Here is a 17,244-nt window from a genome sequence, read left to right as displayed (position 1 = left end):
CAGAAGTATCAATAACTTCTTAACTTCTCAAGATCATGAATCCAAGAAGTAGTGGCCCTGGGATTTGAACACTGACAGTTGGCTTTAAGAACGGCCACTCTTCAACACTGTACTACGTTACTTCAAGTACTTGAGCAGAATGACTATCAACTGGGATGTTTTAAAAAGTGGATGACTTGTACCACCATGTTACCTTTTTAAAACATAGTGCATTTTCTCCTTTCCTTTTTGGCTTTATTACCTTCCCTCTCTGTCCTCTTCATTCCATCCCATCAAGCCTCCACCCCAGTGTTCTGCCACCATCAGCGTTCTCATCCATTTTACACTAGCAGGTTTCCTTCCCAATTTTATCCCTATTCATTTAATCCTGTATGGGGAGACATAGATATTCACATGCACACAAACTCACATATATACATGCATACACAAAAGACAAAGGATATTTTCTCAAAACTGCAATATGTTTAGTTTTCTGCATATTGTTCCTTTCATAAAACAATACTTGCTGGAAATCCCTCTAACTCACTGGTATACATCTACTCTAGTTCATCCTTTCCAATGGCTGCTCAATCTTCTTCGGTATAGATGTATCAAAATTTATTTAGTCATTCCCCCATGAGAACTGTATTCACTTTGTTTCCAGTTGTTTGATGCTAAGAACAATGCTGCAATTAATATAAGACATCAGACATGCCAGTGGTGAAATGTTAAGTAGGCAGGCTGTGAGTTCCTTGGAGGAAGCTTCTCTGCATCTGGTCTTCCTGAATTCTTTCCTCCTTAGGTAGCAGGAACACTCTAGCCATTCAGCTCCTTCTCAGCCACTTGTTGGGGGTCACGCAGGAGAACTAACATATTTTGGTGGAGCTAATATCAAACTTCCATTCAGCAGCCTACAGATTTCAAAGCCAACGTCTCCCCGAGATCTGCAGCTCTCCAGTCTCTCCACCTGGCATTTGCTAACCCACATTGGAGAAAACCTTGCCTTGGTTCTCTTTGCCAAGACTCCCAACAGAAAGCAAGGCCCCATCTGCACCCAGCAGCCAAGTGGAGGGAAGGAAGACATTCTCAAGTTCTATGATTCCAGAATCTATTCCAAGTCTATCTAATAATTTAATGCACTGCTATGAAACCTACTTAAAGCACTGATTCCAAGCAAAGCTGTTCTATTGTATAGTTAAGGTAGAAATGTGACGACACAAAACTAGTTAATTTACTTAAAGTCAGAGTAATGAACTGAAACAATTTAGTGGAAAACAACTCAGTTCCCTGCCTTTCCTGCCAAAGTCAACTTAGGACAGGAGTATAAGAGATAAAGAGTACAAAAGAGGATATGGTTCAAAACATTTCTACTGAAAATGGCTTGATAACTAAAAAAGACAGAATCAGAGCATTCCCTTTTGGCTTCTATTACTTCATGGTGGTCATGAATTTTTATATATCCTAAGATAAATACACTCAATCGAAGCATACCTCTCCAATTGTATACCTACTCTAAAAATTTTATAATTTTCAAATTATTCTTTTTTGGTTCTGTATGTATTCTATTCACTCTTTTCCATTCAACTTCACTGCATATTCCAAACAAGCTACCTCATAGAATACTGAGTCACTTTTTAATACGAGACGTCAGCAATTTTTCAATTTGGATAATCAACTTTGCTGAAACCTGGAAGATTGGTTACATATAAATTTACCATATACATATACTTTGTTTAACACCACCATGCATGTAATGCTATCCCTAAAAATGTTCAATATTTAACTCATAATACAGTATACCCCAATATATATATATATATTGCCCACACTCAACAATGCTGATGGGTGCTGTCAACCAAGAAGAGTAAGCATGGCAAACAGTACTGTACAACTTCAGATAAGGAGCACACCGCAATGCCAACACGCTTATCTGATGGTGCGCCGCCTCACCCCTCCAGATGAAAGCAATCTGCAACATATGCTTACCTCACTGTGGCCCTCTCTATTTTGTGTTCTAGCAAGTAGTTTTGTCCCAAAATAGCTAACAAAAGGTAGACAACAATATTAGACCTGCTACAAATAAACAAGGACAAACATTATTCTTGGCGGTAGGATGAAAGTGTTACGGCAGCTGGAATGTGCCCTCAAGGAAAACAGTCAAAGGAAGCCAGGTGGTGATCAACGGAACATTAGATTTGACATTATGAAAAGCATCATAAATATTACCACAGGATGGGAAAAATGACTAATAACAATTGTTTGACTAGTGGCAATTCATGACTTTGGAGTACAGGAAAAATACTGAAGAGCGAGCACCAACGTAAGACATCGGAATCATTTCTCCATAGGGCCTCTGCTATAATAACAACCACATCACATTGGGTCAGTTACCAGCATTCCCACTTTTAGGAGCACATCCTATCTATCCCCTGAATCACTCCCTCTCATGGGACATGTCTCTATAACCATTATACTATAGAGGGAAAGAAAGAGAAGAGAGAAGAAAAATAAAATATTACCTTTTATTTTCTCAGGCACACAAGTGATTTGAAATACCAATTATCAAGACATCTTACTGATTCACTCTTAGAATGATCTATTTTAAATCTTTAGCCACCTTAGAAAAAAGTTTGTGGCAATCACTTTGCAATTCAGAAGTAGCAGGTTATAATTTAGTTGTGGAAAAAGTTAACAGTTTATGTTCAGTATGTGAGGTTATTTGAACTCCTGAGTTTTGAATATCCTGTGGAACAGTGATTTCTCTCCCTTCTTTAATGGCTTTTCAGCTTAAATCAATGATCTTTTAAAAAAAATATATCCTAAATACTTTATTATAGCAGAAATCAGCAATGCCTAATCTAAAACCCAGATAGTGTTATACTAACTAGCATTCTGATACAGTGAGTAGCCTCTAGCTGAAACAAAATTCCATAACTAAGGTTATCAATGTAGGTTAGCACTGTTGTTCCAGAGGTCCATATAAACCTCTTTTTTTCTCTGCAAATGCTTCTTGAATGTGAACAGCATAGATTTACCTTTCATCTAACAATTTATCTACACCAACCTGGCACATAGCTGGTGACTCTCTCAAGCATTCTAAAGATAGCCCCAGAGCTAACAGATATTGATATATGAAAATTTTTACCCAAGGACAGTCCAAATCAGCAGGGCACATTATCAAACACAGGAATGCTTGGGATACGCTTGTACCTATACCACTTAGTTCAGCTACAGCAAGGGCAAATAAGAATAATTACTGAACTAAACAGTTCCCAAGAAGGAAAATGTTTTATAATCATATACTTGACCCTATTAGTGGAACGCCATCTTAAAAACATTTGTAGCTGGTTACAAAGTGCATCAAGGGAAAAGTATGGCTGGCTCTGAATTGAACCTACCGTGACTCTGGACATAAAATACACATTCTAAAGACAGAGATTTGGTTACATTATTTTCACAAACCAAAGAGTACAGATTTCAAGTTTTTGCACAAATAAGCTGATCAAATGAAAATGGACACTTAGTAAATTTATACATATTTTTATAAGGTATTATTTTAAAATAATTTACATGACAGAATTTGGCAAAGAGTAAATAAAATCATTAATAATAAACCCAAAATATGCAAAACTTAGGGAAAGGCCCAAAGATTAAAAATAGAACACATTTTCATCAGATTGATTTGGAAATTAAGTGTATTACAAGCTTTTTAAAATGTGCACTGAGCAACTTTACACCGTACTTAAACAGTTTGAAAAATATAAAACATTTTATTTCTATAAATATACATGACTAGAGACATTTTATAAGTATATATGATTGAAGGCAATATTTGGGCAACATGAAAGTATCCTAGAGAAGTGTGTTGCTACCATAAATCTGGGATGCAAGGTTAGAGATGGAATGAATAAGGCATGGCAATGCTTTGCACAACCTAAAAACCCAGCAACTAAATCCACCTATGGAGTAGCATGACTGTAAAGACTAATGTTTACTTGAAGGCTGGAAATGCTGAAGAAAGAAAAACTGCAGCTACAGATTAGTAGTTTAGAAATAGTCAATCCATATTATTTTAAGAAAAAAATGGATGATTTATTATATAAAATTATGATTGGCAGAATACAGAAAAATTATTTCTCTTTTACCTTTACATATTTATTACAAGTACCAAGCAAAGTGTAACAATTGGAAGAACTCATTACGAACTACCAAAAAATATTCATTTGGTGAAATTATTCAAGTCACAAATGCTAAGTAAATAAATGCACTTCAAAATACATGAAGTGTAAAACAAGTACAAAAACAGTGATCTTAAATAATCATTTCTTTAATTAAAAGCTATTCAATAAACAAGAAGCACAAGAAAAAGGCTGTCAAGTTAGAAATAAATCAAATGTATTGTTGGTTGGATTATTAAACTAAAATCATTAAAAAATCTAAATAGCCAATTAGGATTCAAAAAAGAGAACTAAAAAAAGCAATTAGGATTCAAAAAAGAATAAGAATATTCGAATAGTTATATATTTTTTTCTACCAATAATTGAAGGGTTGGAGGCCAATTATGTCCTGTAGACCCAGGTACCTCTCAGAGTATTTGCACTAAAGTCTTCTAGATATGGCATCTAAATGAACTTTACTGTCACTCAAAGGTGAGAAGACTTATGCATGATGAAAGAAAGAAAAACAACACTCGAATAGGGCAAAAAATTTACGCATTAAAATAATCAAATTCAGTTCTAGAATAAGACTAAAACAATCTGCTTCCAAAGAATTCCTTTGTATTTTAGTATATCAGCCCAAAGGTTTTATCCTAATGAAAAGGCAAATGAGAGGTCTCTGATAAGCTGGAATCTTCATAATAAAAAGAAATACCTACCAGAAAATTTGTATTATTATCTATAATCTCATTTGTAAAAAAGGTCTCATTAAGTTACTGTAAAAATAAAGGTGATAAATGAATAACCCATATTTCATATGAATCATATGCCGAATTATTGTACTCTATAGTTGTAAGTGCTATTAATAAATACAACTGATTCATGCTATAAGAGAAAGAAGTCAAACATTTAATTTCACATTTCAGAATTCCTGAGTCTTATCAGAGAAAAACAAGTACCAAAAAAACAAACAAAATAAGCCTACCTATAGTAGGTCAAATAATACATTGGGCATTAAGTTCATATTATATTAGTAATTTTAAAGCTGAAGACTATGGGGACAAATATATATGTACTTCAATGAAATTATAAACATGGTTTTAAAGCTTGGTTTGTTAAAAAGGCGTTTTGATTGAACAAGGCCACCTGAGTGACACCTTTAATGATGGTAAGTCCACCATTTTAAAGGAAAATCATCTTTATTTCAAAGCCTAATTATCAATATAAAAAGGAAAAAAGTTTATTTTAATAAAATGTTTTAGTAAGATTGCAATGGGACAGCCCTTTGATGAAAGATCTAAGGAGGATAAAGCCAATGTAACTGAATTAGAACACAAGTTCTAATTTTGAGCCACCACCCATTAAATAATTTCCTTTTTGCTTTGCATATTACACAGTGAAAATAAAGATTATCTTAAGAGCACTTCAGTCCCACAATGTAGGATTTAAGCTTGTGTGAATAGGTGTAAATGGCTCTGCAATGATGGGATGCTTGCAAAAATACATTCAACTGAAAAGTTTATGTCTCTTTTCTAACTAGTAAGGAAATGGGAAGCAAAGTGGTCCCACCTAAAACAACAAAATAAAACTAAACAAAACAAACACTGTTCATCCTTTCTGGAAAGACTACCAAAACAAAGAACACCCAATAATATTATACATTTAATAACTGCATACTTTTACTCATCTTTTTAAGTAGGAAAGATGCATAAAACTATTCTTGGACTTTATAAATAAAGACACTTAAGCAGAAAAAATATTTGGGTTATTTCTCTGTTCATAAGTACTCAGAAATAAAACAATTAAAAAACACTAAAGTGCAGACCTATAAGCCAATACAGGCATGATAAAGAGGTGCAGCCAAAATTGCATCTACATTTACACTTACGTATCCAGAAAATGATTCTTGCTTTAAAAAAATTGTGCAATTTAAAAACTAGTCAGTTTCGTTTGTGCCGTAATACAATTAGAACTTGTCTCTGCTCACTAGGGAAGTGACTGCTAGACCTTGGACAGCACACTAGGCTCTTGACAATCATACATTTTGTTAGAATCATACAATATTGATTCCACCTCCAGAAAATGTTAGGGTCCTCTTGTTGTAGAATGAAGAGCCACTGGTATTTGGTTGATTGCCTTTAACCAGAGAGGTTTTCAGTTCCATTTCACAAGCTACAATAGCTGCATTCAATTCCACTTGAGCTCGATGAACTACATAAAACATGAGGCCTATACTTATAATAATCTGTGAATAAAAATAAAATATTAGAGTTATCAATATTTTATGCAAAAAAGAGAAATAAATCCAATAAATATTTGGCTAAGAAATACTTCAAACAGAGTGCTTCTCAAATGAGAGATATTATACATTTTAAACAGTTTATACACAGTTATCATTTATTCTTTCCTGGGGTGATTCTCCTGTCTCAGGTAAAAATACAGCAAACATACATCTCTTTTGTTCCATATAAATGATGTTTGCTTGATACAAGTCAAACTTTTCTCTTACCAAAAAGATTCCTTCGAGGAATGAAAAATGTCTATAATAGAGGTAACAGCTGGCTAGACTTTATTAGTGTATTTCAAGTAGTATTGTATCTTCGCATCACTATAAATGTCCATAGGTATTTCTAAGTCCACTTACAGGTAAGCACTATCATTTGCAACAAATTACCTGGTGCAGACAAAAAAAAAGTCTTAAGGACCACTTAAAAAACTAAAATCCCAATAAACTTCAAAAGAAATTAACGAGAGATTGTGAACATGAAATTTCACTTAGGGAAAAATAAAAACAAAAGAAAACATGATGATAATACAAAAAGAATGCCAGTCAAACCATCAAACTGATCAAACTGAAAGTCAGGGTCCCACTCTCGGTTTAGCCAGTCACTAGCGGTGTGATTTCAGGGAATTTCCTTAAACCATTTGAGCTTCAGTTTCCCATTGTCCGGTAGTAAGTCGTGGTCTCTCTGCGCTCTGAGATTCTACACACAATTCATCAGAATGTCTAAGCAGTCTACGTTTTCTAAATGATTTGTACTCCAAACTTCATTTGTAAGTCAGGTCTTCAGGGTCTGAAGCAAATACAGTAGGTGCTGTTTAATGTCCCAGCAAGTTTACAAAGGATGCTTTAAACAAAAGTGGCCCTAAAATACAACACTTTCAATTAATAAACCTACCAGTAATTATAACATAAGCTTTATGGGAAACATATTCTTAATACAAGTGTTGAGGGTGGCAGGGGTAGCAGGGGAAGTAGAGGCAGAGCATCCTGAGATGTCACAGGTGAGGTAGAGGGGAAGGATGTGCCAGGAGGTTCCATTAAATGAATACCACCACTCAATAAAATTCTAAGTAAATTAGGTAAGGTAGTTTTTAAATTTTGTAATTGTTCTCCTAAAACAAACAACATATACTTACTGAAAACTCCTAAGTTTGATACTTATTAGTAAATGGTAATGCCATGTAAAGAGATGGAGAAAATGTTAACTAATTAACTGGGGGGGGGAGGGGTTATGAATGAGATGCTAAGTTCTGTTTAAGACATACCAAATCTGAGGTTTCTGTTAGACATTTAAAGCAGTTCATGGATGTTACTGAATGGATTTGAAGCTACAGAAAGAAGGCTGAGCTAAAGATGTGTACTGGGGAAGGGGTTGTCTTTACACAAATAAACATATTAGCAGCCAGGACAGTAAGTAGATTCCTCCTCCCAAAAAAAAAGAAAGAAAATTTTCAGAGTGACTAGAGAGCTTCAGGCTAGAATGTTCAGAAACACAGATATAGGAGGGAAAAAGAAGACAAGCGTATGCCAGGGCAAGTGGGGAAAAAAGGAATCAAGACAGTGACATCAAAATAACGGAGGGAAAAGAGTTTTGATAATAAAGGCAAAGGCTTTATTAGACAGCTAAAGTGTCAATCTAGATGAGGAGTGGAAAGTGCATCTGACTGACAGGGTTAGTGGTGACCTCAGAAAGCACAGTTTGAGAAAAGGATGTGGCAGGAACACAGACAGTAAGTTCAGACCCAGTAAAAAAACTTTTTTGGGCTCCCAGAAAGAGTAAACTGGCTATATCTTTACGTGGGATTTTTTTCCTGCTCCCCTTCTGGATCCCAGGGCCTGACAGTCCCTGGGGACTGACTCTCCCCCAACATGCCCTCACCCTCTTCCTTGGCCCAGTGTAGTGTTTTGGTTTTTGGTTTTTTTTTTTTAAGACAATAAAATGGAAATGGGAATTATAAGCAATCATTTTAAGTTTCCCTATTAAAATGACATGAAAGAATGAAACACAGGCAGAAGGACAAGCCTCATATGGAAAAACAGGCATCTCTTCAAACTGGAAAGCAGGTGAAAGTAGGGGCAGGAACACAAGAAGGTTAATAGATTTCTTAGATGGAAACTTAGGGGACTTCCATTTGAAGGCTTCTGATTTTTCTGTTAAGCAAGAAAAGAGGTAATCTGTTGAGAATGAAGAGGGAAGTAGGGGAAGGAATAAAAATTGTAAGAAGAGTGAAGATAGTCTGAAATTGTCAACTACTTCAAGAAAATAGGAGAGGAGTGAGAAGACAAAGGAAAGAGTTGGGATGTGCGGCAGGGTTGACAATACCAAGGAAAGGTTTGCAACTGTGAGTTAAATATTATCAATCCATCAGGTTACATGACTTCCCCCAAAAAACTGGTACAAAGCAGATCAAACTTGGACTTACCCAGGCAGGGGGGGTCTGGGTTGGTGCGTACAAAGAAAAATGTGGGGCATGGAAAAGAATAACTAAATAGATCATGGAATCTAAGTTGGATTTCAGTACAGGTTGGGTATCGCTACTGAGGAAATCCGAAATCTAAAATGCTTCAAATTTCTAAACTTTTTGAGCACTGATGTGACACTCAAAGGAAATGCTCATTGGAGGATTTTGGATTTCAAATTAGGAATGCTCAATCAGCAAGTATAATGCAAATATTCCAAAATCTGAAAAAAAAAAATTGAAATCCGAAACATTTCTGCTTCCTAGCACTTCGGGTAAGGGATATTCAACCTGCACAAGAAATAGTTGTGGCTTCCTCCAAACACTTACTTTGTATTGCTTTAATTTTACTGATATTTTGGACTCTCTTTAGGTTGGTGGCTATAATACTCAGAGGCAAATTTGTGGCTCATTTCTAGCAAGCAGGAGGAAACTCAAATATATTTACTCTACTAGCTATAACTGAAGCTTCATCTTTTTTTCTTATGCTAATTTCCCCCCTGTAAATGACTTTTACCCTTTTTATTCTTTGGTATATATTTTAAATCCTTCCTGAATCAAATTAAGCTATAACCAATATCAATAATCAAGCTGAAGCATAACTATGCCTTCACTTTATTTATTTAATTTATTTATTTTTGGTAAATGCTAGAGCTAAGAATATGTACTTTTTCCTTGTCTTGTATCCTAAGCTTAAATTTGCAAGCTCAAACAAAAGGTAAGAAATCACTGGATAGGACCAGGTGTGGTGGCTCACGACTGTAATCCTAGCACTCTGGGAGGACAAGGCTGGTGGATCATTTGAGCTCAGGAGTTTGAGACCAGCCTGAGCAAGACCGAGATCCCCATCTCTACTAAAAATAGAAAAATAAGCTGGGCATAATGGTATGCATCCATAGTCTCAGCTACTTGAATGGAGGAGGCAAGAGGATTGCTTGAGCCCAGGAGTCTGAGGTTGCAGTGAACTATGATCACACCACTGCATTCTACCTGGGGTGCCAGAGCGAGACTCTTATCTCAAAAAGAAAAAAAAATCACTAGATAAAAGAAGATCCTATAGTTTAAGAAGTACCATGAACTCCACTGATTATAGTTAAGTAATTTACTAAGATGCATAGAAATACAAAGCTTCAAATGATGAAAATCCTCTCCAAGCTACTAATATTGAGAAATTCTAATTACTCACACATTATGTCAAGGAGAAAAAAAGATGTTTCAGATAGATTATTCACTTTTAGGAAACTATAAAAACATAAAATATGCTTAAACTTATACTAAAATCTATTTAAGAATGAAGTATATGTCAGAATCTTATAGTACCTTGGGATAATCAGAAATTTAAAAGTATTATATATGTTATATATTATAGATACAATGTACAGAAACTTTAACATAATATGATTAGCGTGCCATATTACAAATATACCAACTATAACAAAAACTCAACCTAGATTCCATTATCTAGAGAAAATATAGCTCAGGAAAAAAAATCAGTAAAGAAAAATTAAAACTCCCTGAATGTCAAAAATACTACAAAATTTTTTTAAAGCAAGCCCTTTGTATTGGCAAGCTTTATTTAAGCAATATTCCAATGTAAATATTCGTGGGCTTACTTATTTACTTAACTTGTACCTCATAAGCATAAAGAAAATTAACTCTGGTTTTATCATAATATTTTTAATACAATACAGCGTCTCAAAAATTTGAGAATGCCACCAACAGCAAATCTGTAACATGGTACCATACATTCAGTAACAGTATAAATTATAACAAGTTAAATGACCAGTAAGTCTGTAAGACTATCTTATTAGTATTATCTGCTCAGAAGACTATACTATTGTCCCTTGGTATTCACGAGATATTGGTTCCAGGAATCCCCTGGATACCAAAATCTGTAGATACTCAAGTCCCTTACATAAAATGGTATAGCATTTGCATATAACCTTCACATATCCTCTCATATACTTTAAATCATTTCTAGATTATTTATAATACCCAATACAATGTAAATGCTATGTAAATAGTTATATTCTTTTATTTGTATAGTTTTTTTATTGTCACATTGTTATTTTTTATTGTTTTGGGTTTGCTTTAGTATTTTCTATCTGGGGTTGGTTGAATTTGCAAATGTGGAAATCAGTAGATATAGAAGGCTGACTGTATTCTATTGGTTATGAGCATGATCTCTAGAACCAACCACTCTGGTTCAAATACCGGCTCTTCCCCTTATAGCTGTGACTTTGAACAAGTTACTATCTAATGATGTCTTGGTAAATTACCTCCTGGGGATTAGAGGTGGGAGGCATGATTTATAGCATTCACCATTTACCATGGTATAAATGTTCCTGCCATGGCCAATTTCAAGAAACCAATGTGACTGATATGACTGAACACAGAGCTGAAAAATGATATACACAATTGGCTCAAGATAGTAAGTCTGTACCTCCTAGGGTTTTGGTAGGGACTAAATGAGCTTAAATATGTGGCATATATACGCATGGAATAAAGGTTAGCTATCATCATCATCTTACTCATCAAAAATTATGGTGATTTTCTATTTTGATAAATCTCAGGAATAAAACATATCACAAATGAATTTTTAACTCTTTATGTTTGCAATTTAAAGGACCTGCATAAATTTCCCTAACATGGCAGTAGTTTCCTTGTTTATCAACCTCTTACATGGAATTTTATGTGTCCTAAACTATATTACAATTTGCATACACAAGTCATATTTGGATTTGTAATGGAAAACTTCAGCCATTTTTTATAAGGCAACACTTTTTAAAAACAAATTTTTTGTTCAACAGCAAACTGTACTAGAAAGAAATTTACATTGCCAATACGACTAATACTCTAAAAAATACACATACAAGAATTTCAATAATTTTATTTCAATAATTTTAAGATAAAGTAGTAAGATTAAAAGCCCAACTCCACCCAATTTCACTGAAATTACCTTCAGAAACACTTTATACAAAGTCAAAATAAAGTATTTGATTTGTGATGACTTTAAAAATAAATCACTGCAAAAATAACTATTTTTGTCATTCCTTTTTTGCCTCTTTAAGAGAGCTTTTAATAAGTATCATTTCAGTTCTACATACTTCCATATATCCACACAATTTAAAATATTTAATGTTGTTAAAATATGAAATTAGTTCTAAAAGAACATGAAAAAATCTAAAAAGGAAAAACCCTCTTAAATTATTTTCAATGAAATTTGTTAAATCAGCAATGCAATACAAAAAGAAAAAAAAAAGAAAAAAGAGACAACCCTTAGCCTTAAACTCACCTGTAAACAAAAAACAAAATATCCACTAACACTCTGTTCTGCAATGACATCTTCCATTGTCCGCAGGGTGGTACCCAAGTAAGAATTCAGAAGCTGGGTAGGAAGCAGTCCAACCGAAGATGCCATCAGATAGTTGGGTAATGAGAGATCAGTAATCTAGAAGAGTAGATTAAAGGGAACGATTCATTATCAAATAAAACTTCAATCCAACAAAAAATGTGTGTGTCAGTCTTGCTAGTGGTTTTTCCTTGGGAGTAGAGGGAAGTGAAATATTTACGAAGTATTCTCACTTTTAAAAATGATTATAAAGAGAATACATGCATAATGTAGAAGATTCAGAATGACATAGAAGTTTAAAGAAAATTTTAATATTCTACTATTCTACCACTAAAAGATAACATTTGTCACTATTTTTCCCTATATACAAATAAAATTCATACACAGATCATGTTGTAAAAACACTTATGTGTTTCCTCATGTCATTAAATATTCTTCACAAACATTCCTAAATGGCAGTGTGACTGCTGGGCTTTGAAGCCAGGTAACCCTAGAATGGCATGCTGGTACTGAGAACTCAATGAGCTATGCTGCCTTTGAATGGCAGTTTCTTTTAATCTGTAAACTGAAAATAACCACCACTTTACACAGTAGTTGTTAGGATGAGAAATACTTCTAAAGTATCTAGGAAATGCCTACCATATTACTGACACTCAAAAAAGGTAGAAATTATCATTATTATGCAATTATACTACCACAGGATATAGCACAATTTAATCACTCCTACTGTAGAACACTTACATTGCTTTATTGTTCGTATGTATGTAACTATGCATTTATTTTTTGCTATTATACAAGCTAAAACTATGATAAAACCTTTACCTGTGTGGTAGGCAGCATCTCAAATATTCCCAATGACCTAATATTCTGATATTCATGACCTTGTGTGACCCTTTCCCCTAGAGTGTGAGCTGGACCTAGTTGCCCCTAGCAAATGGCCTACAGAAGACATGAGGAGATGTCACTTCCAAGATTAGGTTACAAAAAGAATAGGACTTCCATCTTTTCCTCAAGCAGGTAGGCTGCCATGGTGTTCAACGGAGAAGCCCATGTGGCAAGGAACTGATGTCTTCAGCCAACAACTAGTAAAGACCTGAGCCCTGCCAACAGTCACATGAGTGAGTCTAGAAGTAGATCCTGCCTCAGTTAAGCCTTAACATGACTATAGCCCTGGCCAACACTTTGATTGCAGAATTGTGAGGGAGCCTGAGTCAGAGACACCCAGCTAGTAGCACAAGGATTCCTGACCTGCAGAAACTGTGAGACAATAAAGGTTTGTTGTTTTAAGCTGCTATATTGTGAAGCGACTTATTATGCTGCAATAAATGACTAATACAACATGCATCTCAATTATTTTAGTATAGATCACTAGAAATTACTGGCTCACTAAAAAACTTTCTTTTCCCAAAATGTTCACAGTGATTTCTACAACTGTCAATAATACATGAGTGAGTCCATTTTGTCATATTCTTACCAACTTTAAGCATTAAATTTCAATCTTTCTAATTTTGATAGGAGTAAAAATGTTTCATCATACTCAATCTGTAGTCTTTTGATTTATATTGACACCAGTTTTCTATATATAATTTTCTGTGTGTATTTCTTTATGACTTTGTTAACATTTGCCCTTTTTTACTGAAACATTGAATGCTTTTCTTATTTATTCATAAGAGTTATTTATATATATATCCCTTGGCAACCTATTGTCTATTATATGTGGCATATATTTCCCCCTAAAATGTCACTTATCGTTTTTTTTTTATTTTGTTACATTTAATTTTTTTTAATTTCAAAGTATTATGGGGGTACAAATGTTTCTGGTTACATGGATCACTTTTGTAATGCTGGAGTTGGGGTTAAAAAGTACCTGTCACCCAGATAGTGGTCATTGTACCTGTTAGGTAGGTTTTCACTCATACCCTCCCCCCTCCTTGATTTCCTGTGAGATTTACTTCCCTCTATGCATATGTGTGCTCATCAGTCAGTTCCAATTTAATAGTGAGTACATGTGCTATTTGTTTTTCCATTCTTTAGATACTTCACTTAGGATAATGGTCTCCAGTTCCATCCAAATTGTTGCAAAAGGCATTAAGTCATCCTTCGTTATCTTTTGATTTTATGTTTTGACATATAAATGTTTCTAAATTTTTATACAATCAAGTATTGTCAATCTTTTCAACTGATTTTTCCACTGCTTTTCACTTTACAAAATCTTTTTAAATTCCATCACTAATTTTTACCTATATATTTTTTTATGTTTTACTTTTTAACATTTACTACTTATTCTTTCTGGAATTTATTCAAATTAAAGGTGAAGATATAGCCTGATTCCTTTCCCAATAGCCAATTTTCCTAGCATTATGTATTATAATAACCAATAACTTCTCTATTAACTTGTGATATTTTATTATAAAGTTATTATATATAAAGGGGTTTATTTGAGGCTCTAATACTGTCTTATTCATCTCAAATCTTGTACTAAAACCAAAACTGATATCTCAAAAGTTTTGTACTGAAACCAGATTTTAATAAAAACTCAGTATCTGGTAAGGAATTTCCCATTCCCTTCATAGTCCTTCATTATTAATCTTTTTTCTTTAAATTGTCATAACTATCTTCATCTATTTATTCCTACAGATGATTCTGTCATTCAAAAAAAATTAGTAAATTTTATATTATTAAATTTACAAATTAATTTGAACAGAGCTGAAATCTCCACAATATTTAGCATTTTTATCCTGAAATGTTTCTACAATTACTCAAAATCAACTTTTACAACTCTTATTAAAGTTTGGTAGTAATCACATATCTCAAGTATTTCTTCTTAGTTTTTTCTAAGCATTTTGTGTTACTGTTGTTACCACTGCTATTATTAGTAAGTTTGAAAAAAAATAAATTTTCCATATCCCCTCTGGATGTTACTGGTATATAAGAAAGCTACTGGCCACTTTATTAAACTTTTTTACTAATTTTAAGATCTCATATTTTAATCAGGTATGGGTTACTCTATAACTACAATCTAATTGAATAATTATTTAAATCCTATTTCAAAAAAGCCACACTCATTTCTATTCATAGATGATGAATTAAAGATGCACTATTACTAGTTTGGAAAAAATATTTCAGTGACTGGTTGTTAATGATTCACCTTAACAATCACTGACTCAATAACTGCTTTTTGAAACAGAAAGACACATTGCCTACCCTCGATGGATTTACACACTGACAAGTACACAGGAACTACCTACCAGGCAGCAAGGGTAGCCTTGAGAAGGGCGATGTGGAGAGCATTAAAGATTAAAGGATTAAAATGACCCCTAGGAGCGGTGCACAAAGGGCAAGTTAGTGGAAAAAGAGGCATTTAAAATAGACACTGAAAGCTAAGTATGGGTTTGGCAGGCAAAGATAGATGGGATAAGGAAGGCAGGTGTTCTAAGAAGAGAACGAACAAGGACAACGTGGCAGGGAAAGTACAGGATGCATTACTAAAGTTGGCATACAGTTAGGACTGTTTATAGGACACATGCAAAGGAATCTCATAAAATAAAGACAGGAAAAGTAGATGGGGTGATACTAGCTAGGGACCTTGGGTAAAAGAGGAACAAGCATAAGGAAGAGTACTGAGGAGTCTCGTCAAAGAATGATGTGAAAGCAGTTAAGCTTGAGAAAGGCTCCTCAGTTTAGAGCACTCACAGGAGCAGAGAACTTTCTTTAGAATAAACATGTCAAATGTGTAAAATGAGGAAATATGACAAAAATGAATCAAAAATCAATCTTATAAAATTATTTTCCAGTTAATAACAAAACATTACATAATTATCTTTAAAATAAAAGTTCTAAAATGTCAGAATGCAACTTCAGTCCACAGCCTTCAAGTTTTTCTAGATAGAACACACAATTGACATTTATGGACATTAGCAATAATATCCAAAAGGGTATTTTAAGAATGGGTATTTCATAAATCTGAACTCTGCCATTCAACTCTTTTAACAAGACTATTGTCCAATGCATAAATCAAAGTTTGTCAAATCCTTCATAACTAAACATTATCCTTGGAAAAATGCTATTGTTTATATATACATCCTTTCTGAAAAGCTATATATCTAAAGAAAGCAAAAATTAATTTTGCTAATTAATGTAAATAGTTTTGCTGGAGTGTTGAATGATTTAACCAATGGAGCAACACAGTAACATACACACACAGTCTTTAAACGAATAACTTTACTAAAATATAAATGAGTTCCACTTATTTTAATATGGAATTTCCTGTAAGGCAAAATCCTATTCAGAATCTCCATCTAGCTCCAGTCTTTGACAAACATTATTAATCTAGAATACTTCTTTCTAGATTAATAAAGCAACCTTCTTTCCCTAGTAAGTCTCATGCTTCAAAGTTTCAAAAATCTGTCTCTTTGTTCTACTTTCCAGGAAGACCTTAAATATGAGCCTAGTGTAATCCCACTGGAATCACTGCCTACAGTACCCTGGAATCTTGACTCAGGACTTGTTCTCCAAATCCAAAGAACCCCAAGAAATCTCACCTTAAGGTTATCAGTGTTATCTTACTGGTTAGTTTCTATTATCAGAGATACTATGGTAAGTGTTACAACAATGACAAATGCCACCTGATTGCCATCCTCTCATGCTTTTAAAATTATATGCTACAAAATGATATATACTCTTACTCCCAGAGATATACTATGATTTACTCAGAGATGTGATTCAATTATCTGGGTCAGTAGGGGTTAAGGTAGAATATTGGTTCACCACTATACCAAACAGATCCTGAAAACAAAGTAGTACCCCTCTGGGGCAGGGAGCACTTTAATTCTGAAGAGCAACAGCTGATTCACCTCTGAATATGGCACTTTGAGCCGCTGACGACAACAGAACCTCTGTCCTTAAATCCCCCAGAGGTGCTCAGGGAAGCTGGGGCTCTGTCCTTTCAGGCACAGCACCAAGCACAGCTCCCAGGCAACGTGTCCCAGCTCCTCCATGTCCTAAGTTTACAGC

At 34.2% G+C, this 17,244-nt stretch overlaps 1 protein-coding gene across 2 annotated transcripts in view; it reads right to left on the bottom strand.

Moving 5' to 3' along the window:
- TMEM64 (transmembrane protein 64) overlaps positions 1-17,244 on the bottom strand; it is a 55,860-nt gene that overhangs the window by 26,379 nt on the left and 12,237 nt on the right. The window contains exons 2-3 of one of the 2 annotated variants that reach the window (XM_076005170.1): positions 12,175-12,330; positions 6,210-6,381 (exon numbers count right to left, since the gene is read on the bottom strand). In XM_076005170.1, the coding sequence (XP_075861285.1) occupies positions 6,210-6,381; positions 12,175-12,330 (328 nt within the window). Of the gene's footprint in view, positions 1-4,048; positions 6,382-12,174; positions 12,331-17,244 lie in introns of those variants that run through there. The other variant, XM_012760726.2, reaches the window with a different exon arrangement.

This window comes from Microcebus murinus, chromosome 7 (genome assembly GCF_040939455.1).
Source record: "Microcebus murinus isolate Inina chromosome 7, M.murinus_Inina_mat1.0, whole genome shotgun sequence".
In the NCBI taxonomy this organism is placed as follows: domain Eukaryota; kingdom Metazoa; phylum Chordata; class Mammalia; order Primates; family Cheirogaleidae; genus Microcebus; species Microcebus murinus.
This window is presented reverse-complemented; position numbering and strand designations above follow the sequence as displayed.